This window comes from Bufo bufo, chromosome 9 (genome assembly GCF_905171765.1).
Source record: "Bufo bufo chromosome 9, aBufBuf1.1, whole genome shotgun sequence".
Lineage (NCBI taxonomy): Eukaryota > Metazoa > Chordata > Amphibia > Anura > Bufonidae > Bufo > Bufo bufo.
The window spans coordinates 195218622-195243617 of record NC_053397.1 but is presented as its reverse complement, the minus strand read 5'-3'; the positions used below and the strand labels follow the sequence as shown (position 1 = coordinate 195243617).

Here is a 24996-nt window from a genome sequence, read left to right as displayed (position 1 = left end):
TGCAGACTTTGCTGTAGCCCACATAATATAGCCCTTCAATCTATATTTTAGTGCAGCGTTCTGTTGAGAGACCATTCTAATGGAATTCACAAAATAATGCTTTTTTGAATCAAAAGTAAATGGATCATGTAAAAGAGAGGCGGGTGGAGTGTTTCTCGCTGTGCGTGATGAAGACCTTAGGGAGACGATCCTCCGAATGAAAAGCTGTTCAGTGAAATGATGTTCTCCAGATCTCACAAGACCTTGATGGTGCTCTACACGTTCTCAGGAAAGACTCAGACACACGTAATATCATCCCATAGGAATCTTTTAATAACGTATAGAAAATGCATTAAAAAAAGGATCTATACATCAGCTAACAGCATCCAGGACTAGAGATACAAGAGTATATAGGGCAATTAACCCTTTGGCAGGCATCTCTCAGTAGTCTCTTGTTTGGCAGTTAGGATCTGCTTCCCAAACTTCTGTTATCTTTAATGCATCCTATATCCTTACTGGAAGTGCCACCTTGTGTAGCACTGTCTTCTCCAGTTTTTTGAACCAGGGATATCGGCTAATGAACCGACTCTAATGCAGGGAGCAGACATAATTTGCTAAGAAATTAAATAAAACGAAAAAAAAAAGAACACCCCCCATCAAAAACAAACCCAATTAATTTGGATAATTGAAAGAAAAACATTGACTTGGTGGTCATCAATTAAACCTTTATCCTGTAAGGCAATAAAGCATGGGTGTGCCTTTTTGGCCAATGCAAACTATGAATGACATATTGCCAATATACGAGAAGTATTGTATCTCCTACATAACCTAGATAACAAATGCTGTCTTGATGGAGTCTGAGAAAGGGTCATTAAAGATTCTTGGCTACTTCTGTGTCTTCAGTGCTATAAGGGAAGCCTCCTCCTCTTGAATATGTATGGCATTTTTTATTTTAAAAAAATCTCCAGTGATGAAAAACACTTGTAAGTGCAAGAGACAGTGGCTAAAAATTTGGCACATCAATTGTTAGCAAGACAATTACGCCTGACTGCAGAAAAAAGTTTTTTGGGTACTAAAGGGTCTGAGGTTTCACAGTAAGCAAAGTAAATAGACAATTATACAGCACCATGCCCCTATGGACACGAGAAAGACAGCTGACTGGGTGGAGGCCAGTCCTCTTGACAAGGGAGGACATTATTTTGTGGTGGATACATGAGAAGTCTCTCTTGGTGCTGAAAGGCTGGGGTGGCATATCGAAATATTTTCAGTATATGATCATGGAGAATGGGGTAGAAGTTTCTGTACAGTAAAGAATGTCTAAAGTAGGAAAGTGCAGGGCCAAAGTACATTGGATAACATCAATGGTTTGCAAAATGACATACTGTATCAACGTTAAATGCATGGACTGAAACAGTGGTGGGCAACCTGTTGACCATTGTCGGTTGTCTGTGTGGCTACAGATTTAGCTGAATGCATTCACAGGGACTAATGAGCAACATAATCCATGAATGCATGAAGGGGACCTTGCAGTGACCAGTTGGTGCATCCTTACATGCCATATATTTATGGACTATTTGTATTGGTTAATACACTGCCCTATCTGTAGTAGCAGTAGTTGCCAGGGTCCCCAAAAAATGTAATATTGCCCACCACTGGACTTAAACATGGTCTTCGAGGAGAGAAGAGTAATGTGTATATGTGTCTGTGCAGGTCCAGTGTGGTGGAGGAGGGCAGAACAAGGTAGATGTGGGTGAAATATGTCTATTGATGGGTCAGCTAAGATCAGAGATTAAGGGAACGTTTCTTCATTGTACGCTGGTTGTATGGTCTCATCTTCATCTCGACGAATGGAATGGAGAACTCATGACCTTTCCAGTGATACCAGTTTATTCCCTATGAGAAAAAAAAGGTACAGAAAAAAAGGAGTTAAAAAAACACACACACATATGCAAAATAGACCAACAGCATAAAAGTCTCCCGCTCAATGTTTCTATGAACACTTTCAAGTAGATTAAATTGATTTTGATAAAATTATATTGCACTTAACATATTTCTCAACACCACGGAGGTGATTACATCTAAGGCTTCACAGGGTAAGGCACCTATTATGTGATTATGTGCAGGCAGGTGTACTTTCGTTCATTAATTCAGCAGTAAATTCATTAAGGTTTAAAAGAAAAATAATTTAATGTATATTTTGCATATGCCGACAGAAGGATTATTTATTAAGGATTTATTTATTAAAAGCCATTGGGTGATATTGCTAGATAGAAAATAGTCTCATTTTACTCCATGAGTGTAAAGTCGAGAATGTTATAGATTTAATGGAACAGTAGACAGGGTAGATAATTAGGATACATATTAAATTGAACTTTAAAATATGATTTTAAAGCAGCAGGAAACCGGTCAACGCTAGGGAATAGCCTACAATAAAAAAAATTGCACCGAACCTGTACTGCAGGCCGGGCTTTGTTTACCTGGGTGGCAACCTAACAGAACCAGAGTGCCTTAAATGGGTTCCCCAGCTTTTTAATACTTTTTGTCTCCCTTCTGCCAGACCTGTGGAGGGAAGAATACTAAGCTGCTCCCTGTTGCTCAGTTTCAGCTCCTATGATCCATCGCTTTGGTCCGGTGGGGATGGGAGGAGAAAAAAAGTGTAAGACGCTAGATAACCTCTATTATATAAAATGTCCCTGGCACTGAGTATATTGTCCTCAGTCAACCAAAGTAACTTTGGTGTTGGCTACAGTCCTGCTAGTGTTAGTCAAAGTGTCTGCCAAGGGGTGCCTAGTGTCAGTCACAGTGCCCCAATACATGGCAATGACCTGCTCCTCAGTCCTGCTTTCGCCACTTCCCTATGCTTGTCAACTCTTGAATCAATCTGCACTGAAGAAGGTGTGCTAAGATGAAATTATATTTGATAGATAACTAGGGTTTCATGGATGGTGGGTATCAGTAAACCAGTTGAAATGTCCTATGGAACCTGAGGCATTTGGGAGATTCCACTGTGTCAAGAATATCATAGGAACACTAGGCTTTATAGCAAACAACCAGAACCTCACTTAAATACAGGGTACAGGAGGACAGCAGAAGGAAGTGTTACTATGGATCACAGGTGTAGATGCTCTACTTAGGCCTGCATCTTCATTTTCAAGTATCTCAGTAAAACATTTCACAACACTTTACGAGGTGTTTATACAGCTTTAATTTATTTTCACTTTATCCTCTAAATTCTGAAACGTTTTTAACGTAATATTCCAAATGTTTGCAGTTTGTCCACTGGAGGATTCTGTTAGTCAAAATTTTGAGATAACAAAGATGAACAGAAGACACTGCTATCCAACCATGATCTTCTAGGTCTTTCTCTAAATTCCCAGCTAAATGATAAATCCTCTCAACTGACCGGGAAGATGCAAATGCCTTGTCTAAAAATCTTTGCTTGTATTTGCATTATATGAAACCTTTTGTCTTTTTATCACTTTCAGACACTTCAGATACTGCTCTTCACTCTGCCTAATAGAGGTATGACATACATATCCTCTAATAGGGCACATGGAAAGGGTTTGTCTTAAAGAGCATCTGTCATCATGATCAACCCTATTAAAGCAGGCATACTGCCTGGTAGGATAGCTCATGGTGAAGTAAATCAGCCCTCTATTGTTGCATTCTGATGTTCCATTGCAGCAAAATTTGTACTTTTATTATTATGCATGTGAGGTGCTTGGAGCAGAGAGGGGCTGGCATAGCCGCTTGGAACACCACTTCACCTCCTCCTCTCCCACTTTGCCATAACTGGTGAAACTTCATCAGTCCAAGCGCAGTTGATCTTAGAAGGCTCTCATTACTGAGATCTGCGATGAAATCTCATTGGTGCTTGTGCAGTACAGATCTCAGAACAGGGAGAGTGTCTCATCAGCATAAGCACAAGATATCAGGGGTGGGCATCTGAACAGTGAAGATGCCTGGCCCTGTCAATCAGGCCATGAGAGGGAATGTCAAAAAGGGAGAGGAGGAGGTGAAGTGGTGCTCCGAGGGGATAGGCCAGCTCCTCAATGTTCTAAACACTTGATCTGACTAATAATAAAAGTAAACATTTTGCGGCAATTGGACATCAGATTGCAGAAACAGAGGGTTCACCATGTATGCTTGGTTTATTAAGGTCAATCATGGTGACAGATGCTCTTAAAGAGGACCTGTCACTAGAATAGAAAATCTAAACTAAGTATACAAACATGGAGAGCGGCGCCCAGGGATCTCCCTGCACTTACTGTTATACCTGGGCGCCGCTCCGTTCTCCCGGTATAGCCTTCTCCCATGCTGTAGCGCTGGTCAATTGCAGGGCTCAGCTCATAGCCTGAGAGTTTTTTTTTCTCTCAGGCTATGAGCTGAGCACTGCGATTGGCCAGCGCTACAGCCTGGGAGAAAGAGACGCCGGCAGGCTCAACTGGGTGGAGCCGAACATATGAAGATACCGGAGGCTATACCGGGAGAACGGAGCGGCGCCCAGGGATAATAGTAAGTGCAGAGGGATCCTTGGGTGCCGCTCTCCATGTCTGTATACTTAGTTTAGATTTTCTATTCTAGTGAAAGGTCCTCTTTAAAGCTGGCCACACACATTCAATAACTCATGACTCCACCATACACATACAAGTTTGGTTCAGCCGGGTGTGTATGTGTTTTCAATGGGAAGAGAGCCACTGCCAGACACTTTTGATGGCTAGTGATGAGCGGCAGGGGCAATATTCGAATTTGTGATATTTAAAAAAAATTTCGGCGAACATTCGCCATATATTCGCGAATTCGAGACTTCGTTATCTCCAGTCATTATTTTCTTGATTGCGGAAATCGGCAATTGAAAAATTTGCGATAAAAATTTGCGTTACGAAAATTCGCAATCAACACTATTCCTAAAGTCAACGATATTGCAGCCTTCTCATTGGCCCACAAGCTAGAAGCAGGGAGGGATCATGTGTACTGATTAAAAAAAAGATCTTGAATATTCAAAATTACGAATATATATCACTATATTCTAAATATTCGCGAATTCTCGAAGTGCCGATATTCGCAATAAAAATTTGCAATTCGAATATTCATGATCAACACTATTGATAATGACTTATTGCCTCGAAGAACAACAGGTTTGAATGAATTGTTTTGTGCAATCCTTCTGTGTCATCATCTGTCGGGGGTTAGTCGGAGCTCACCGTATACCTTAGATTGACGGCTGAACCTGTCATTCTTTCAGGGTTTGGTGTCGACCATTAGAAAAGGCCTTGCAGTTTGCCCGGCGGTCGTTTTGCAGCAAACTTTGCACATTGGCGATTCGCCGAACATGCGAACATATGGCGTTGGTCGCATGCACCAAGTTCTTTTGCAAAAGTCCTTTTAAGGACTGGTATAGGTGTGCTATCGATAGGTGTGATATACTGAGGGGTGTGATATACTTATAATATATTTTCTAACATAGAAAGTATATTATAGTGCATTTGTATTGTGTAGGAGTTGTGCGCGGTTCTGCTGCGATACCGCAGCTATATAGAGGGCCAAGCTCTATTGGAACAACTATTTGCAACGGTATATATACCTGCTTCCACAAAATATTGATTAAGGGGTTTGATATACCTGCTTCCACAAAATGCTGATTGAGGGGTGCGATGTACCTGCTTCCACAAAATGCTGAATAAGGGGTTTGATATACCTGCTTCCATAAAATACAGATTAAGGGGTGCGATATGCCTGCTTCCACCAAATATTGATTAAGGGGATTGATATACCTGCTTCCACAAAATACTGATTAATGGGATTGATATACCTGATTCCACCAAATATTGATTGAGGCCTGCGATACACCTGCTTCTGCAAAATACTGATTAAGAGGTTCGATATACCTGCTTCCACCAAATATTGAATTAGGCCTGCTATATACCTGCTTCCACAAAATACTGATTAAGGGGTTTGATATAACTGCTTCCACAAAATACAGATTGAGGGTTGCGATATACCTGCTTCCACCAAATATTAATTAAGGGGTTCTATATACCTGCTTCCACAAAATACTGATTGAGGGGTGCGATATACCTGCTTGCACAAAATATTGATTAAGGGGTTTGATATACCTGCTTCCACAAAAAACTCATTGAGGGGTGCGATATACCTGCTTCCACCAAATATTGATTAAGGGGTTCTATATACCTGCTTTCACAAAATACTGATTAAGGGGTTTGATATGCCTGCTTCCACAAATACTGATTGAAGCCTGCGATACACCTGCTTCCACAAAATACTGATTAAAGGGATTGATATTAATCAGTTTCTATGAGGAGGCAAGTTCTAGACTTGACAGCGGCAAATCAATGGATGTCGTATATCTGGACTTCTCCAAAGCATTTGACACTGTACCACATAAAAGGTTAGTATATAAAATGAGAATGCTCGGACTGGAAGAAAACGTCTGGCTCAATGATAGAAAACAGAGGGTGGTTATTAACGGTACACACTCAGATTGGGTCACTGTCACTATCGGAGTACCTCAGGTTTCAGTATTGGGCCCTATTCTCTTCAATATATTTATTAATGATCTTGTAGAAGGCTTGCACAGTAAAATATCAATTTTTGCAGGTGACACTAAACTGTGTAAAGTAATTGACACAGAAGAGGACACTATACAGCTGCAAATGGATCTGGATAGATTAGAGGCTTGGGCAGAGAAGTGGCAGATGAGGTTTAACACTGACAAATGTAAGGTTATGCACATGGGAAGGAATAATGCAAATCACCCGTACATACTAAAGGGTAAAACACTGGGTAAGGACCTAGGAATTTTAATAAACAGCAAACTAAGCAGTAAAAGTTTTGATATACCTGCTTCCACAAAATACTGATTGAGGGGTGCGATATACTTGCTTCCACCAAATATTGATTGAGGCCTGCGATATACCTGCTTCCACAAAATACTGATTAGAGGATTGATATCCCTGCTTCCACCAAATATTGATTGAGGCCTGCAATACCCCTGCTTCTACAAAATACTGATTAAGGGGTTTGATATACCGGCTTCCACCAAATACTAATTGAGGCCTCCGATATACCTGCTTCCACAAATACTGCTCTTCTCTAGGGACTTAAGCACAGGGTCATTTTGAAAATGACAGGCAGACAAAGAAGCAGGCTGTCACAAGCAGACAGCTGAGAGGCTCTGACAGGAGCCGTTCAGATCCTCCCCCTTGAGTTTCTTTGTTTTGGTTTCTGTTCCTCACCTCGTTAGGCTATCTCAGCTGTCATGCAGTCAGACTCATTACCTCCCTTTATATTCTCCCCCATAAGGTAGTTGGGTGTGGCTGATACTACTTCCTGGAATGAGTGTGCATGCTGACTTCAGCTCCCAGCTCCCAGTTCTCAGTTCACAGTCGTCTTCAGATAAGTGCTGTTTTGTATTTATGATTTTCTGTTGTCTGGATCCAGGGGACCCTGACTCCCTCCGTGTCTGTGTAGGGAGCCGGTGGTCGTGTCCCCTCACTATTGTAGGGCCTTCAGGTTAAGTTAGCCGAGGTACGTGGATATGCGCCCATTCACCTTTAGAGTGGTCGCATAGGCTGAGCATTAAGGGAGAGCGGCAGGTCGATTGCAGGGGTCTCCCTTTATGTTCCTTAGTTGTGGATCCAGTGAGTCATCATTTGTTATTTGTATCATCTTGTTTCCTGTACACCATCCGTGACATTATCAGCCACCAAAACCGTCTCAAGCATGGATCCGGTTTCACTTTTGGCTGAACGCTTCCAGGGTCTTTCATTGGAGGTAGCTGATCTCCGTAAGACTTTTTCTCAGTTTCAAGTGACCGGTTCAGCTTGCGTTCATGGAGTTTGTGCTGAGCCTAAGATTTCGCTCCCGGATACGTTTTCCGGGGGTAGTGAGAATTTTGTACGTTTTAGAGAGGCTTGCAAACTCCATTTTCGCCTTCTTCCCCATTCTTCCGGTGATGAAGAACGGAGGGTGGGGATCATTATATCGCTGCTCAGGGGTAATGCTCAGTCCTGGGCCTTTTCCCTGCCGGAGGGGGCACAACCCCTCCGTTCAGTGGATGAATTCTTTTTAGCCCTGGGTCAGATATATGATGATCCGGATCGTATTGCTCTGGCTGAGTCTAGACTACGTCTGTTATGCCAGGGTAAACAATCCGCAGAGATATACTGCTCAGAATTTCGGAGATGGGCAGCAGATACGGGTTGGAATGATGCTGCACTCCGAAGTCAATTTTGCTATGGTCTTTCTGAGGGATTGAAAGATGCATTTGCCTTTCATGAAAGACCTACCTCCTTGAATTCTGCTATGTCTCAGGCTGTTCGTATTGACAGGCGTCTTAGAGAAAGAGGAGAGATTTCTCCTTCTTGTCATGCTCAGTCCCGGGACAGTGCACCGGTGTCATTCTGTGCACAGGGGTCTCAGTCGCTGTCAGCCCCTTCTGAGCAGGAGCCCATGCAGCTGGGGTTGATTGCCTCTGACAATAGAGGATTCAGCCCGCAGGGGAGTGTTTGCTTTTGTTGTGGAGGTATAAATCATCTGGCAAATGTTTGTCCCTCTAGGAGATTCAGGCAGTTTTCTGGGAGTAATAAAGAGACAAAAAGGAGGAAATCTTTTAAGAATATTCCGTCTGTTACTATTGGCAGGGTTGAGGCGGAAATTGAAGAATTGTCTTTTGCTTGTAGTTCCCGTTTTGTCCTGCCTGCTAGGGTGGCGCTAGAGAGCAAGAGCATTTTTTGTGAGATTTTTGTGGATAGTGGAGCAGCTGTCAACCTCATTGATAACCAATTTGCAATAACTCATGGTTTCCAGGTTTGCACTTTGCGAAAAAATATTCCTGTTTTTTCTATTGATTCAGCTCCACTTTCTCAGAAATCATTAAAGGGCATAGTTCACAATATCCGTTTAATTGTGAATGATACTCATGTTGAGGATGTGTCATGTTTCGTCCTTAGCGGTTTGCCTACTCCTCTAGTGTTGGGGCTACCCTGGCTCTCTAAACATAACCCCACCATTGATTGGCCAGCGAGGCAAATAAATGGTTGGAGTGACTTTTGCAGAGAGAATTGCCTCATAACATCTATTTCTGAGGTTTCTACTAAAACTGTACCACCTTTCCTCTCTGAATTTTTGGATGTTTTCTCTGAGAGTGGAGTTCAGGATTTGCCTCCGCACAGGGAGTATGATTGCCCTATTGATCTCATCCCAGGTGCCAAGCTGCCTAAATCTCGTTTATACAATCTTTCCCAACCTGAGAGGGTCGCGATGCGTGCTTATATCTCTGAGAGTCTGAGAAAAGGACACATACGACCCTCAAAGTCACCTGTTGCCGCTGGTTTTTTCTTTGTTAAGAAAAAAGATGGTTCTTTAAGACCTTGTCTGGATTTCAGGGAGCTGAACAGTATCACTATTCGTGATCCGTATCCGCTTCCTTTAATCCCAGATTTGTTTAACCAGGTTGTTGGGGCGAAAGTCTTTTCCAAATTAGACCTAAGAGGGGCATACAACCTGGTTAGGGTCAGAGAAGGAGACGAATGGAAGACGGCTTTCAATACCCCTGAGGGCCATTTTGAGAATTTAGTTATGCCTTTTGGTTTGATGAATGCCCCAGCCGTTTTTCAGCATTTCGTCAACAGCATTTTTTATCATTTAATGGGAAAATTTGTATTAGTGTATTTGGATGACATTTTGATTTTTTCTCCTGATTTCAAAACTCATAAGGAACACTTATGTCAGGTCTTACTCATCCTGCGGGAGAATAAATTATACGCGAAACTGGAAAAATGTGTGTTTGCGGTTCCAGAGATCCAATTTCTGGGGTTTCTTGTCTCCGCTTCTGGTTTTCGCATGGACCCCGAGAAGGTCCGCGCTGTGCTTGAGTGGGAGCTTCCTGAGAATCAGAAGGCGCTGATGCGTTTTTTGGGCTTTGCTAATTATTACAGGAAATTTATTTTGAATTATTCCTCTGTTGTTAAACCACTCACGGATATGACCAGAAAGGGGGTAGATTTTTCTTCCTGGTCGGTAGAGGCGCGTAAGGCCTTTTCTGATATCAAGGAGAGTTTTGCTTCCGCTCCCATCCTAGTACAACCTGAGGTTTCCTTACCCTTCATAGTTGAGGTTGATGCTTCTGAGGTGGGGGTGGGGGCGGTCTTGTCTCAGGGTTCCTCTCCTGCCAAATGGCAACCGTGTGCCTTTTTCTCAAAGAAGCTCTCCTCCGCAGAGAGAAATTATGATGTGGGAGATAGGGAATTGTTGGCCATCAAGTTGGCTTTTGAGGAATGGCGCCATTGGCTAGAGGGAGCCAGACACCCTATTACCGTGTTTACTGACCATAAAAATCTGGCCTACTTGGAGTCAGCCAAGCGTCTGAACCCGAGACAGGCCAGATGGTCTTTGTTCTTTTCAAGGTTTAATTTTGTTGTTACGTTCCGCCCTGGGGTTAAGAATGTGAAGGCAGATGCCCTGTCACGTTGTTTCCCGGGAGGTGGGAATTTTGAAGACCCGGGTCCCATTTTAGCTGAAGGTGTGGTGGTCTCTGCTCTTTTTCCTGATTTGGAGGCAGAGGTGCAGGCAGCCCAGTCAGAAGCTCCTGATCTTTGTCCTCCTGGGAGGTTGTTTGTGCCTCTCGCTTTGAGACACAAGATTTTTAAAGAACACCATGATACGGTCCTTGCTGGGCACCCGGGGACAAGAGCCACACTGGATCTCATTGCTCGGAGATTCTGGTGGCCTGCGCTTCGTAAGTCAGTTGAGGGTTTTGTGGCAGCTTGCGAGACTTGCGCTCGTGCCAAGGTCCCTCACTCACGGCCATCAGGTCCTCTCCTTCCTTTGCCCATTCCTTCCCGTCCTTGGACACATCTGTCCATGGACTTCATAACGGACTTGCCTCGTTCCTCGGGGAAGTCTGTGATTCTGGTGGTGGTGGACCGTTTTAGCAAAATGGTGCACTTTATCCCTTTTCCCGGTTTGCCCAATGCTAAGACGCTGGCGCAGGCATTTGTTGACCACATTGTCAAATTGCATGGGATTCCTTCTGACATAGTCTCTGATAGGGGCACGCAGTTTGTTTCCAGATTCTGGAAGGCTTTCTGTTCTCGCTTGGGGGTTCGCTTGTCATTCTCTTCTGCTTTCCATCCGCAGTCGAATGGCCAGACAGAGCGTGTCAATCAGAATCTGGAGACATATCTGCGCTGTTTTGTGGCGGAGAATCAGGAGGATTGGTGTTCGTTTTTGTCCCTTGCTGAGTTTGCTTTAAATAACCGTCGTCAGGAGTCCTCTGATAAGTCACCATTTTTTGGTGCATATGGGTTTCATCCGCAGTTTGGGACTTTCTCTGGAGAGGGCTCTTCTGGTTTGCCTGATGAGGACAGATTCTCCTCGTCTTTGTCATCTATTTGGCAAAATATTCAGGATAATCTAAAGAATATGAGTGAGAGATATAAGCGTGTGGCGGATAAGAGACGTATGCCTGGTCCGGACCTGAATGTTGGTGATTTGGTGTGGCTGTCTACCAAGAATATTAAATTGAAGGTTCCCTCCTGGAAGTTGGGTCCTAGGTTTATTGGGCCTTACAAGATCCTGTCTGTCATCAATCCTGTTGCCTACCGTCTTGATCTTCCTCAGACTTGGAAGATCCATAATGTTTTCCATAAGTCCTTATTGAAACCTTATGTTCAACCTATTGTACCTTCTCCTTTGCCTCCTCCTCCGATTATGGTTGATGGGAATCTTGAATTTCAGGTCTCTAGGATTGTGGATTCACGTCTTGTCCGCGGTTCCCTCCAGTACCTCGTTCATTGGGAGGGTTATGGTCCTGAGGAGAGGATGTGGCTCCCAGTGACGGACATTAAGGCCTCTCGCCTCATCAGGGCTTTACATAGGTCCCATCCTGAGAAGGTGGGCCCTGAGTGTCCGGAGTCCACTCCTAGAGGGAGGGGTACTGTCACAAGCAGACAGCTGAGAGGCTCTGACAGGAGCCGTTCAGATCCTCCCCCTTGAGTTTCTTTGTTTTGGTTTCTGTTCCTCACCTCGTTAGGCTATCTCAGCTGTCATGCAGTCAGACTCATTACCTCCCTTTATATTCTCCCCCATAAGGTAGTTGGGTGTGGCTGATACTACTTCCTGGAATGAGTGTGCATGCTGACTTCAGCTCCCAGCTCCCAGTTCTCAGTTCACAGTCGTCTTCAGATAAGTGCTGTTTTGTATTTATGATTTTCTGTTGTCTGGATCCAGGGGACCCTGACTCCCTCCGTGTCTGTGTAGGGAGCCGGTGGTCGTGTCCCCTCACTATTGTAGGGCCTTCAGGTTAAGTTAGCCGAGGTACGTGGATATGCGCCCATTCACCTTTAGAGTGGTCGCATAGGCTGAGCATTAAGGGAGAGCGGCAGGTCGATTGCAGGGGTCTCCCTTTATGTTCCTTAGTTGTGGATCCAGTGAGTCATCATTTGTTATTTGTATCATCTTGTTTCCTGTACACCATCCGTGACACAGGCCATTCCGCAGGGGTGGTATGGGTTGGGCAGGTGCACCAGGCCGGAGCCTAAGTGGGAAGTTGGAGAATATGCGTGCAATTACGTCAAAGGTTACACCACAGTTGGTTGAGTGGCTCACTCAGCCTTCCTCTTATGCACCCTTCTTATCCTCTGTATCTGCACCCTCCTCACTCTCTGCTGTATGCACCCCCAAAGACACCACCACAACCACCATAGCCCCTGCACTCGAGTCAGAGGAATTATTTTCCCATCCATTCCCAGATCTTACCCATGCGCAGCAATTCTTGGCATCGGATAAGGAAGAGGAAGTAGCAACGGCAGCCACCTAGCCATCTGACGACAGTACCCAGATCAGCCCAAGGAGGGTGGTCCTCGCTGTTGCTGCCTACTCCGAGATCTCGAATGTCAGTGGTGGTGAAGGTGATCATGATGACATGTCGATGGATGTCACGTGGCTGCCCACAAGAGAGAAAGAGGAGGGGAGTTCAGAGAGAGAGACGGAGCCGCAGATAGGGAGGAGAAGGAGGAGAAGCAGGCAGAACTCGCAGTGCACAGGAGGCAAAAAGCAGACTGCAAATGTATCTGAAGCGAGCCATCCACCATGCACGGCCACATCTGGCGCTCCCAGGATGCCGGCACATGGCTCCGCAGTGTCAACTTTTTTTAACGTGTCGGCTGCTGACAATAGTGTTGCCATCTGCAGCCTGTGCTGTCAACGCATAAGTCGTGGTAAGGCTAACACTCACCTAGGGACGACTGCCTTAAGAAGGCACCTGGCCTCCCATCACGGAGCCCAATGGGAGCAACTCCATCAGAACCCACAAAGCCACACTCCTGGCGCTCCGCGTCCTGCCTTTTCTCCTTCTCCTCTCTCCTCCCATTTGTCCTCCACTCCACCTTACACCTTACCGTCGTCGCGTTCATCTGGAAGAAGGCAGGCTTCTGTGGCCCAAATGTTTGAGTGTAAAAAGTTGATGATGCCGGATAACCCTCTTGCCCAACGGCTGACCGCTGGCTTGTCGGAACTGCTAACCCGCCAACTACTGCCATATAAACTGGTGGACTTTAGAAAATTTGTGGCCTTTGGCACACCGCAATGGAAAATCCCCGGAAGGAAATATTTCTCCCAGAAAGGCATCCGAGAGCTATATGTCCACGTTCAGCGGCAAGTGAATATATCTCTGGCACACAGTGTCGGTGCCAAGATAAATCTGACCACAGAAACGTGGCCTAGCAAACACGGGCAGGGAAGGTACATAACTTTTACTGCCCAATGGGTGAACCTTCTGACGGCCATCAAGCACGTAACCATTGGCACCCGTGTGGATTTGGTGTTACCGCCAAGGATTGCATGGAGGGCTGCCTCTTCTTCTCCTCCTCCTAACTCCATCCTCCGTCTCCTCCTCGGCTTATTCCTCCTTTTCCACTGCTACCGCCTCTTCCGCTGCACCTCCCAAGCCCCCTAGAACCTATTTGATTTGCCAGGTGAGACGTTGCTGTGCTGCGGCTGTTGTGCTTGGGAGCCAAAAGCCACACCGGTCCTGCACTGCTTTCAGCTCTGCAGTCACAGGCCGATCAGTGGTTAACAGTTGTAAAGTGGTGTGCGACAACGGTGCCAATCTGCTGAGTGCACTGAAACACGGCAAAATGACACGCGTACCGTGCATGGCACACATCCTGAACTTAGTCGTGCAGAGATTCATTGCCAAATACCCCGGGGTCCAGGACGTCTTGCGGCAGGCCAGGAAAATCTCTGCCTTTTTTAGAAGATCATACACGGCCATGGCTCACCTTGCTGACGTTCAGCGCCGACACCACCTGCCCGTCAGATTTCTGATTTGTGACAGCCCGACGTGCTGCAACTCCACCTTGTATATGCTTGATAGGCTGTTCCAGCAGCAATGTGCCGTTAATGACTACTTGTACGAACTCTGCAGCAGGACAGGTACTGGGGATCTTGGTTTCTTTTCACCGCGTCAGTGGCTGCTCATGCGCGACGAATGCAGACTTCTGTGGCCATTTGATAAGATCCCCAAACTGATCAGTCACAGCAAGGGCGCCATCAGTGACATCGTACCTTACACCTTCTTTCTGGAGCGTGCATTGCATCGTGTCATTGATCAAGCCATCGAGGAGCAGGAGCTGGAAGATGAGGAAGTTGTAATGCTGAATGAATACCTGGGGCGGGGCTACTCCATCTGAAACAAGTCAGCAGGAGTCTGAAGAGGAGTCAGAGTCCCTGATGTTGTCCGTGGGAGGAGGAGACCGAGGACGACATTCTCCTGGGCAATGAGCAGGAGCAAGGGCGCTCCACCGTTTCAAATTTAGTGCAAATGGGGGCCTTCATGCTCCAGTGTTTGAAGAGGAACCCCGTATAAAAATCATAAAGGGCAAGGACCAGTACTGGATGGCAACATACTTAGACCCCCGTAACAAACACAAAATGGCGGACATGTTACCAGCATGACAAAGGGCTGTAAGAATGCAGCATTTTTAGGCCTTGCTGCGAGAAATTTCCACCCACAGCGAAACAGGTGCGTGTACCAATCCTACTGCGCCTGCAAGAAGAGGGCGGTTTGAAGATGTATTGGTCACTTTGGATATGAGATCATTCTTGCAAACAACCCATCGACAGCCGCCTTTCGGATCCAGCCTCAGGGAATGCCTAGACCGACATGTGTCTGACTACATCGGGTAAACAGCCGATGTGGACACTCTGAGAAGCGAGGAACCCCTGGACTACTGGGTATGAAGGCTTGACCTGTGGCCAGAGCTGGCACAATTTTTCATGGAACTCTTGGCTTGCCCCTCGTTGAGTGTCCTGTCCGAAAGGATGTTAAACGCAGCAGGAAGGATTGTGACCGATAAGCGCACTCGCCTAGCTCACGACAGTGTGGACTAACTCACATTTTTAAAAATGAATAAGACATGGATCTCTGAGGAATTCAACACCTGTGACGACCGCGTGTAATATAATTTCCTCATGCCAGCTCACAGATATCCGCCACCACACAGAACAAAGAATGGTCCTTGTCTTATGTATATACAGCAGCATAAAAGGCCTTTTCTGTCTGTTAAATGCCTAATTTTTGTGGCCTCTACTCCAGTGGCCTATTCAGTGACAGCCTAATGTACCTCCAGCCACATAATCACTTGTTCTTTTCTGTCAGGTGCCAAATTTTTGGGGCCTGTACTCCTGTGGCCTACAGTAAAATTGTTATCCAGTAACCATCTAATATACCTCCAGCCACATAATCATTTGTTCTTTTCTGTCCAGTGAACGCCTAATTTTTGGGGCTTGTACTCCTGTGGCTTACAGTAAAATTGTTATTCAGTGATCGTCTAACGTACCTCCAGCAACATAATCACTTGTTCTTTTCTGTCAGGTGAATGCCTAATTTTTGGGGCCTGTACTGGCCTACAGTAAAATAGTTATCCAGTGACTGTCTAATATACCTCCAGCCACATAATCACTTGTTCTTTTCTGTCAGATGAATACCTAATTTTTGGGGCCTGTACTGGCCTACAGTAAATGAGTTACCTTTGGCGCGGACCACCTGCGACCCCGCACCGCACCAGCAGGTGACGGGACTCAGTAGCCACACAGTGCCCCCACTGTGTGGCAAAGCCACTCTGGCCCTGGGCCCCATCAATCCACCAGCACAGCACAAAAGCAGCAATGGCCACCGCTCAGCACCGCATAATGTGAACAAGTGCAAAAAGCTAACCTGTTCACAGACTCTCAGGAACTCCAAATGAGAGGTGTCCCCCCCTCTCTGGATCAGCACTCCTCCCCATTTGGCCCAGGTGTTTTTAATCGGCAAGTCTGCAAAGGGTCTATTAATTCCTTCCACCTCTCAGTTGGAGTTCCTGAGAGTCTGTGGGGGCGCTGTGTGGCTACTGGGTCCCGTTGCCTGCTGGTGCGGTGTGGGGGCGCCGGTGGTCGCCACGCAGCGCCGCGCCAAAGTTAGAGTAGGTCCTCACTTGAAGAGGCAACCTTGTCGTGGTAAGTGGGCCTATGCTCTTTGATCAAACTGTATACCAATGCCTCCTTTTAGTGCATAGCATAGGGTTATATTTATTATAAATTGTGCTGAGAAGCCATGTTTTATTATACTGTAAAACTGTTGTCATATCAAAAGCATAGCATTGAGGATGTGCGATCTAGATTCACTCTCACATGTTATATACTTGTTCTTTTCTGTCAGGCGAATGCCTATTTTTTGGGGCCTGTACTCCCGTGGCCTAAAATAAATTTCTTCTAGGCTCCAGCAGGGCACATTTTTGAGAGTTTCCCTTTAAGACACATAAAAATGGCCCCTGATTAAAATACATATTTTTTATGGGAATTTTTGCCATTGATCCCCCTATTTGTGCACTTCTAGTAAGTATTTGGTGGCTGTAAATATGACCTGAAGGTTTTTTAGGTTCGCCTGCCATTAAAGTCAATTGTGTCTGCCGCGAATATACTCATTCATAAATCTTTTCCCGCCTCTGGATCCCGATCACGTCACTACTTGCGTCCAATCAGGGATTACTACTTTCTTACGCAGTCCCGATCACGTGATTCAAATTCTCCACTCAGCATCTACTCGGCCCGTCTCTTCATTCATTGCCTACTCGATCCCTCCCTACTATCCAGGTATTGTATTATCAGTGCTTTCTCACTTTTCCACTTCAACTTATGGCCCATAGGACTATCTCTTTTCTGTTACATGTTACTACTTATGAAGATTGCGATGCATAGTGTAACATGTAACAGAAGAGAAGTGGAAGTAGAAGTGGAAATGTGAGAAAGCACTGATAATACAATACCTGGATAGTAGGGAGGGATCGAGTAGGCAATGAATGAAGAGACAGGCCGAGTAGATGCTGATTATAGAATTTGAATCACGTGATCGGGACTGGGTAAGAAAGTAGTAATCCCTGATTGGAAGTAATCCCGTGATCGAGACAGCAAGTATGTATGTATGTATGTATGTATGTATGGACAGCTGAGAAATCGCTCTTAAATGCACATTGCACATTTATTTTCAAGCCACACACTATAACCTATACTATACTAACACTAACTATATGGATTATATATTTCATCTAACTATCTCTATAACCTACACTACACCCTGCACTGGACCCTATCAGCTATTCAGCTACACAATTCTCTATTACTATCTAACACTAACTATCTGGAATATTTATATGCGATTTGGAATGTAATTTGAAAAAGCACAGCACAGTATTCAAGCTCCTCTCTCTCTCATATGAAACTCCACAAAATGCCTGCTGGGGAGTGTCCTAATTTATATAGTGAAGGGGTAGGCAACTTTTCTATTGGTTGCTAGGCATGTTTCTAAGCTGTGACAAAGCCTTCTCATTGGCCCCAAAGCTAGAAGAAGGAAGGGATGATCACCTGATGTGTACTGTGTTAAAAAAAATAAAAAAAAATCGTCATTACAAATAGATTCAAAATATTCGCGATAAAAATTTGTAATACGAATAGCCACGCTCAACACTAATATTGATGACCTATCCTGAGCACAGGTCATCAATTCCTGGAGCCCCCTTTTATTCATGATGAGCCTTATTGCAAAAATTTAATGAAACTTGTAATTTAACAAAGAAAAAAAGAAAAATTTAAACAACGTTGGCAGAAGTCCCTGATCGGAGGCTGAATTATGATATTAACATTTTTCTATTGAAAACATTTCTGTATTAATGGGAATAATGGGGTCTAAATTTTCTTAGTATATTTGCAAAAAATCCTTGGTGGCCCGTCATATCCTTGTAATATGCTGTGCATTATCTCATACGTACGGTATATGGCATACAAAGACATTATATTGCCATTTTACACTGCGACTTTCTACTCCAGGGAAATGTAAAATCACATCTAATGCTATTTCAAAAGATTCATTAAAGTAAATCACAAATGACCTTGCCAGTGTAAGTGTGTAATTAAGTCCTCCTCATCAAGAGGCAGCGCATCCACCAGTCTACAACTCCTGTGCACAGTACATTATTTTCATCGATTTCACCAGTGTAATTGAGATGTAATTTGAAGCTTCCTCTAGATATGTATGTTTTCTTACAGCCATCATTTTTTGCCGGCAATCAATAGGCACGCTAAGAAAGCTCAGGCCTGCCTAAAGGGGATTTATATTTAAGCAATGGACATTCGTGATTCACAGTCTTCAGACTTTGCAACGTTCATAGGGGGGGTCATGTTTGACAAATAGACTCAAGACTCAGCTATAAAGATGTCTCATCAATTCATAGAGACTGTCATCAGTGTAATTCCAAATGTCACCATATGTAATTCTTTTTAACATCACTTGAGTCATTCTGATAAACCAACAGTGGGTATATTTACAGATGTAGCAGAACTCAGTTGGCTTCTTTGAGCTCCACGTTGAGGTCCATTTATAATGATGCTATGATTTTTTTTAAAGGAATGTGAATTCTGATGGCCCCTTTTGACTTTAATGAGAGGACCAGAGGATCTGGTATCTTCCACGACAAGAAGAGATATTGCTCAATGTGCAGGCTGGGCTATCCTTGGTGTCAAAAATACCAGAGAAACTGATGGAAACAAGACAGGATCTATCTATTATGCAGAGAAACTCCAATCCTTGAAGAATGCTACGTCCCACTTCTAAGCAACTAGACATTTCCTTCTCTTCTGCTTCGGCTACTGTCTTTTGTTCCACTCAACAAGAATACAACTCTCCATCGTTGGAACTATATTTCTAAGCCAACTGGTGCATAAATATGATGTCAGGCCTTGAAGAAGGAAAATGGGGAATCCTTCTGCCATGCCTTTTCTGCTTATTCAGGTTTATACCCTGCAACTGTACTTGGTTTTGACTCCTGATCCTGATTCCTGAACTCTGCATTGCATTGTCTTGGCCTCACCCTTGGGATTTTTAGTTTGGTACCTGTTGTTCTACTCCTGGTAATAGTTGAGCTTATATAAGAACAATATGACACATACAAAGGAAATTCCAGATGAGAAAAGATAAACATTTTTTTCTAGACCTCTGAGATCTCATCAAACCCCTGACAGTTATCATCTCCAAAGGTCAAATGTTGACTTATAGGACACCTACCTTACATCTGGTAGCATTAGAGGCAGAGCTTGCAAAGAGCTCTTTTACATACCCTCTTCCCAGATTTCCAGAGGACCATTGCCTGGCCTATAAGACTCCTCACGCCATTTAGGCACTCTCCATAAGGAGAATCATCTGAAAATGTTGTAATGAAAGAGTGGCTGGTCTACCATAATATCTTCTATGCGGGAAGGTGGGAAAGAGAAAGCTAGTACATTATGTATGGAAGAAATATAAAGTGGAAAGTAAATCAAAAGGTCTCAGCAAAGATAGCATTCTGCATTAGGAAGATCATATCAACAGCCAAACATGCTTTGTGATACTGTAGGAATGCATTACTGCCTCAGGAACGGAAAACCAATATTAAGCTGGACAACTGGATTGTGCACTGTACCAGAAAATTATTAAGAAGAATGTCTGGTCATCTGTCAGTAAGATGAAGCTGAAACATAATTAGTTTATGCTGCACAACACTGATCCAAAACATTAAAGCAAGTCTACATCTCAGCGGCTGAGGAGCTACAACATTAAAAGGGTAGTCCGAGTTATATAAAAACTGAAAATGGGTAAAAATAACAAAAGAATGGATGCTTATCCATTCTCTCCCCTGCTTCTTTCTTCAGTCCTTGCCGCTGCTCCCCTTTTATTTTCCTGGCTGCAGCAGTAGTGATGTTTTGTGTAGACAGTGTCCCATACACTGCTGACGCCAGTGATTGGCTGCAGAGTAACCTATATGCACAGAATTTCAATGCTGCAGCCAGAAGTTGGCAGTGGGAGGACCGGAGCTCCTCACATAAAGAAGCCTGAGGAGGGGGCTGTGGTAAATATCTATTCTTTAGTTTTTTTAGGCCATTTACAGAGATTACTTGAGCATTTATATAACTCGGACAACCCGTTTAACATTCTTGAACTGTCCTAACTTGATGCTTGTATAGAGCTGAAATTTGTAGTTCAATAGGAAAACCTACCAACGTAGCTTAATAAAGTAGACTTGTACCTATGACACTGGCTGACCTGTTACATGTGCACTTGGGAGCTGAAGGCATCTGTGTTGGTCCCATGTTCATATGTGCCCGCATTGCTGAGAAAAATGATGTTTTAATATATGCAAATGAGACTCTAAAAGCAACGGGGGTGTTGCCGTTACACCGAGAGGCTCTGCTCTCTCTGCAACTGCCGCACCATCTCCATTTTGATTGACAGGGTCAGGCATTGAAAATATCATCACACCTGGCACTGTCAATTGAAGTGCAGAGGTGGCGGCAGTTGCAGAGAGAGCAGAACCTCTAGGTGTAACGACAATGCCCCAGTTGCTTCTAGACGGAGAGGCTCATTTGCATATGTTTTCCTCAGCAATGCGGACACATATGAACATGGGACCAACACAGATGCCTTCAGCTGTCAAGTGCACATGTAACATGTCAGACAGTGTCATAGGAACAAATCTGCTGATGGCCTTTAAGGGACAAAGATGCCCTTTTAAGGGAGACGTTACTTTTTTGGATATGGATCATCCAAAAATGTGTGCTTGACTTTGAGTCAATTACAGCAGTAAATTCCTGTATTATTGCCACCAGTTTAAGTTTGGCTGAATGAATCTTATGTCAGGGAGTTAAGGCACATTTACATGCTCAGAGGAGAAGCTGATTGTCAGGAAGGAAGCAATCCTTCCTGACAGCTGGCTGCTCATCAAGTGGAGGTGAAGCTCTGCATTTACAAGCGATCGCTGCGGCTATCACTCGTCATCATACAAAATCATGACGAGTGATACTGTGTAGACACCACGATCTGCTGCCCGGGAATGATGATTGAGGTGCTCGCACCAACGATCATTTGACCACTTGAACAAGCGTTTTGCTCATTCATCGGGTGATCGGCGGCACCTTTAGATGGCCAGATTATCAGGAATGGGCATTCGTAGGAATGTTCGTTCCCGATAATCGGCCTGATATTCGGGCTGTTTACATTACCCTACAAATGTGTGATCGTGAAGAATATGACTTTTTCCAAATTACACCCATAATGATCCAGGCCAACAAATGGCGGTGGCTTGGCATCATAAGCAGTTGCTGTCTGCAGCTGGTGGAGATGATGGTGCCCACCAGGTGCCCACCCTACAGTTTGACGCTCAGCACTGTACTGTGAATAGGCAGAGAGCAATGTCTCCCATATAGTTTCATTGGTCTGTAGAAAACTAAGCACAGTGGCGTAATAGGGATAGGAACCCTAGTCATGGTAAGGATGTTGGGATATAGAACTGAATAATGAGCAGTAACACGTATGATATTGGTTAATTAATAATCTGCTGTTAGATGTGTCAGTTGCTCAGTAAACAACATTGTAATAAAAAGAAAATGTAATTTTCCGGATTGAGTGGATTGCTATGCTTGTTGGTGTTAATAGATTTACCGCTGGCTGATGATATATGATTCCTACCAACGACGCTCATCTTACACCTCGGTAATGCACTGCTATTTGATTTGCTCTTCAGTATAGCAGTGATGTTCATTTTCTGTAACTGATTTATCCAGCTTGTATAAATCAAGTTAAATCCTGGAAGACGTATGAAGACCTGGAAAGCAATAGAAAATACCCTACTCCTAGTGCATTATGACACTTGGGTCCAGCTACGGTTGAGTTTAGATCCAGAGATATGCAGTACCCCAGAGCAGGAGCATCTGTAAATGGTTTATTATTTAATGTTATGTAAGTTAATGTTATGCTATGTATTGTTATGTTATATATTGCAACCAGTGTAGATGTGTATTGATGGCACAACCAGTGTTAAAAATCCTGGCTAGTGATGGACGAAACCTGTTTCTCAATAAAAAAAATTGCCACAACAGTTATATCACACCACTCAGTTTATTTGGGGCAACAGGTATATCACAGCCCTCAATCAGTATTTTGTGGAAGAAGGTATATCACACCCCTCAATCAGATTTTTTTGCGGGCAACAGGTATATATCACCTCCGTTGCAATTAATTGTTCTAATAGCATTTGTCCCTCAATATAGCTGCGGTATCGCAGCAGAACCGCACACAACTGCTGCACAATACAATATGTTAGAAAGTATATTATAAGTATATCACACCCCTCAGTATATCACACCTATCGATAGCACACCTACACCAGTCCTTAAAAGGACTTTTGTGGCCCTATTAGCTAGCGTTTGGTGTCCCTAACAGTCTGTCCCTGCTTCACAAAGCAACCTCTGCCTACACTGGCAAAACACAGAATGTAAAATGGCTGCCAGATCGGGTTCTGTTATAGGGTGGGGGGTGTCCATGTGCTGAAATGTCTCAATTTGCTGTCCTGTCCCACCTGATGGATGTGTCATAGGTCAAAGTTTGGCGCAATGCAAAAGAATATGGCGCATGCGAACATCGCCATATGTTCGCATGTTCGGCGAATCGCGAATGCGCAAAGTTCACTGCGAAACGACCACCGGGCAAACCGCAAGGCCATCTTTAATCCTGGCTCTGCCTTTTGCAGGAGGGTGGGTGGGGATACCAAATTTAGTTAGTGACTTGAGAGTTCAAACTGGAATGAAGCTGTTGCCTCAAACTCCTTCCTCTTAGGCTTCAAATTCCAGAGACTAACAGAGCTCTGTATGATTTACTGCAAGATCTACAGAAAGAACGAGAGAGAAAAAGGAGAACTTGAAATCTGCATGGACAAGCATAGGAGTCAGTAAGGTAATTTGCAACTACAGCCATTCAGACCTTACTGCTGTGAGGGACACTGTTAAGACACCCTTCACACCTGGTCAAGCGTGCCTATAAAACCCTGTATCCTACAGTGGACACTACAGCCATTATTGGCAAGGAACTGTTGCCAGCCGAAGATTCCTCTGAGAAAAACTTTAGAAAGATAGAGAGGGAAGAAGGCCAAAAGTACCATCCTTGCCTAAATCCATACATCGCTATCTGGGAGAAAATTGTGCAGTGTACAGTTTAAACTGTGTTTTGCTATACAGTAGTTGGATGTACTAAAACATTTTGCACTGTGGTAGAGATGTTTATTTTTCTACATCTGGCCTTATTTTATGATTCCTACATTACATGCTGACCATTGGACCCTACACACCCTGCCTCGCGCCCACCTAAACATCTAACATCAAGGGCACCCCAGCTAAAATCAGGCAGAATCCACAGTGGGAAGAAAGGGTGCCCCCTCCTTTTACTGCACAGCAATAAGGAACAACAATGTGAGTAAAGCTGCTGTGATTGTCTTGGATGGCCAGAGCCACTACCACTGTCTGATCGATCTTCTTCCAGGTCACTACAGACATAAACCTAGGGGTTGTCCGATCTGCACATTTATGGTACATCCACAGGATGGGAGGGGACACTGTTCATGAGACAGAAGTGGGTCCCTAGTGTGAGACATGGACATTTATAGCATATCCTTTGGATATGCATAAATAACTAGATTGGATAATCCCTTAAATTTAGCGGCATAACTATAGGGAGAGGTCACACCTGGTCTCTAAGATTTTAGAGAGTGCAATGACTGCTATGTCACATAAAGAAATTCCAATGTTTATTCCTGTATTGTGACTAGTGTTGAGCGAGCATGCTCGGCCGAACTGCTGTTCGGCTCGAGCATCGCTATGCTCGGCACATTGCAGTGCTCGGCCGAATACTGCAGGTGCTCAAGTACAATTTAATACAACGAAAGTCAATGGGAGACCCGAGTTTGAAACCAGGCACCCCCTGCTCTGAAGAAGAGAGGGTGTCTGGTTCACAAAAAAAGGTTAGAAATTCATGGAAACCCCATCAAAATGGTTTGGAAACAGCATTAAGAGGATGGCTGGATGCGTCTCGGACTCCTATTATCTATCTATGTTATCAATAACTTTTCTATACAGTTTTGTCATGTAAAAACTCATTTTGCACAAACATCGGCATATGGGAAAGACATGCAAATGAGCAGAATGCCTTGTTTTTCAGCTGAAAAACCATTTGCATGGAAAATTTGCAATCTACAATACTCATGAACAGCGCCATCTATTGGATTCATAGTCTTGTCATAAGACTATGAAACCAATAGATGGCGCTGTTCATGAGTCATGAACAGCGCCATCTATTGGTTTCATAGTCTTATGACAAGACTATTAGACAATGAGTCTTATGACTAGACTATTAGTCTTGTCATAAGACTATGAAACCAATAGATGGCGCTGTTCATCTTGTTGGGGCGCTAGTAAGGGGGGCACCCTGCCCAAAAGAGTCTACACACCGTGCAGCACTCAGCCTTTTGCATGGAAAATTTGCGATAAAAATTCTACGCTACTCATCAACAGCGCCATCTATTGGATTCATAGTCTTGTCATAAGACTATGAAACCAATAGATGCCACTGTTCATGAGTCATTACAAGCAGGGCAATAGTCC

The 24996-nt window shown here is 44.2% G+C and overlaps 1 protein-coding gene across 1 annotated transcript in view; it reads right to left on the bottom strand.

The window, feature by feature from the left end:
• Positions 1 to 1337: 1337 nt before the first annotated feature.
• Positions 1338 to 24996, bottom strand: part of TNR (tenascin R) — a 203017-nt gene continuing 179358 nt past the window's right edge. The window contains exon 21 of the mRNA XM_040407231.1: positions 1338 to 1872. Coding sequence (XP_040263165.1) covers positions 1762 to 1872 — 111 coding nt within the window. The 3' untranslated portion in view covers positions 1338 to 1761. The remainder of the gene's footprint in view (positions 1873 to 24996) is intronic.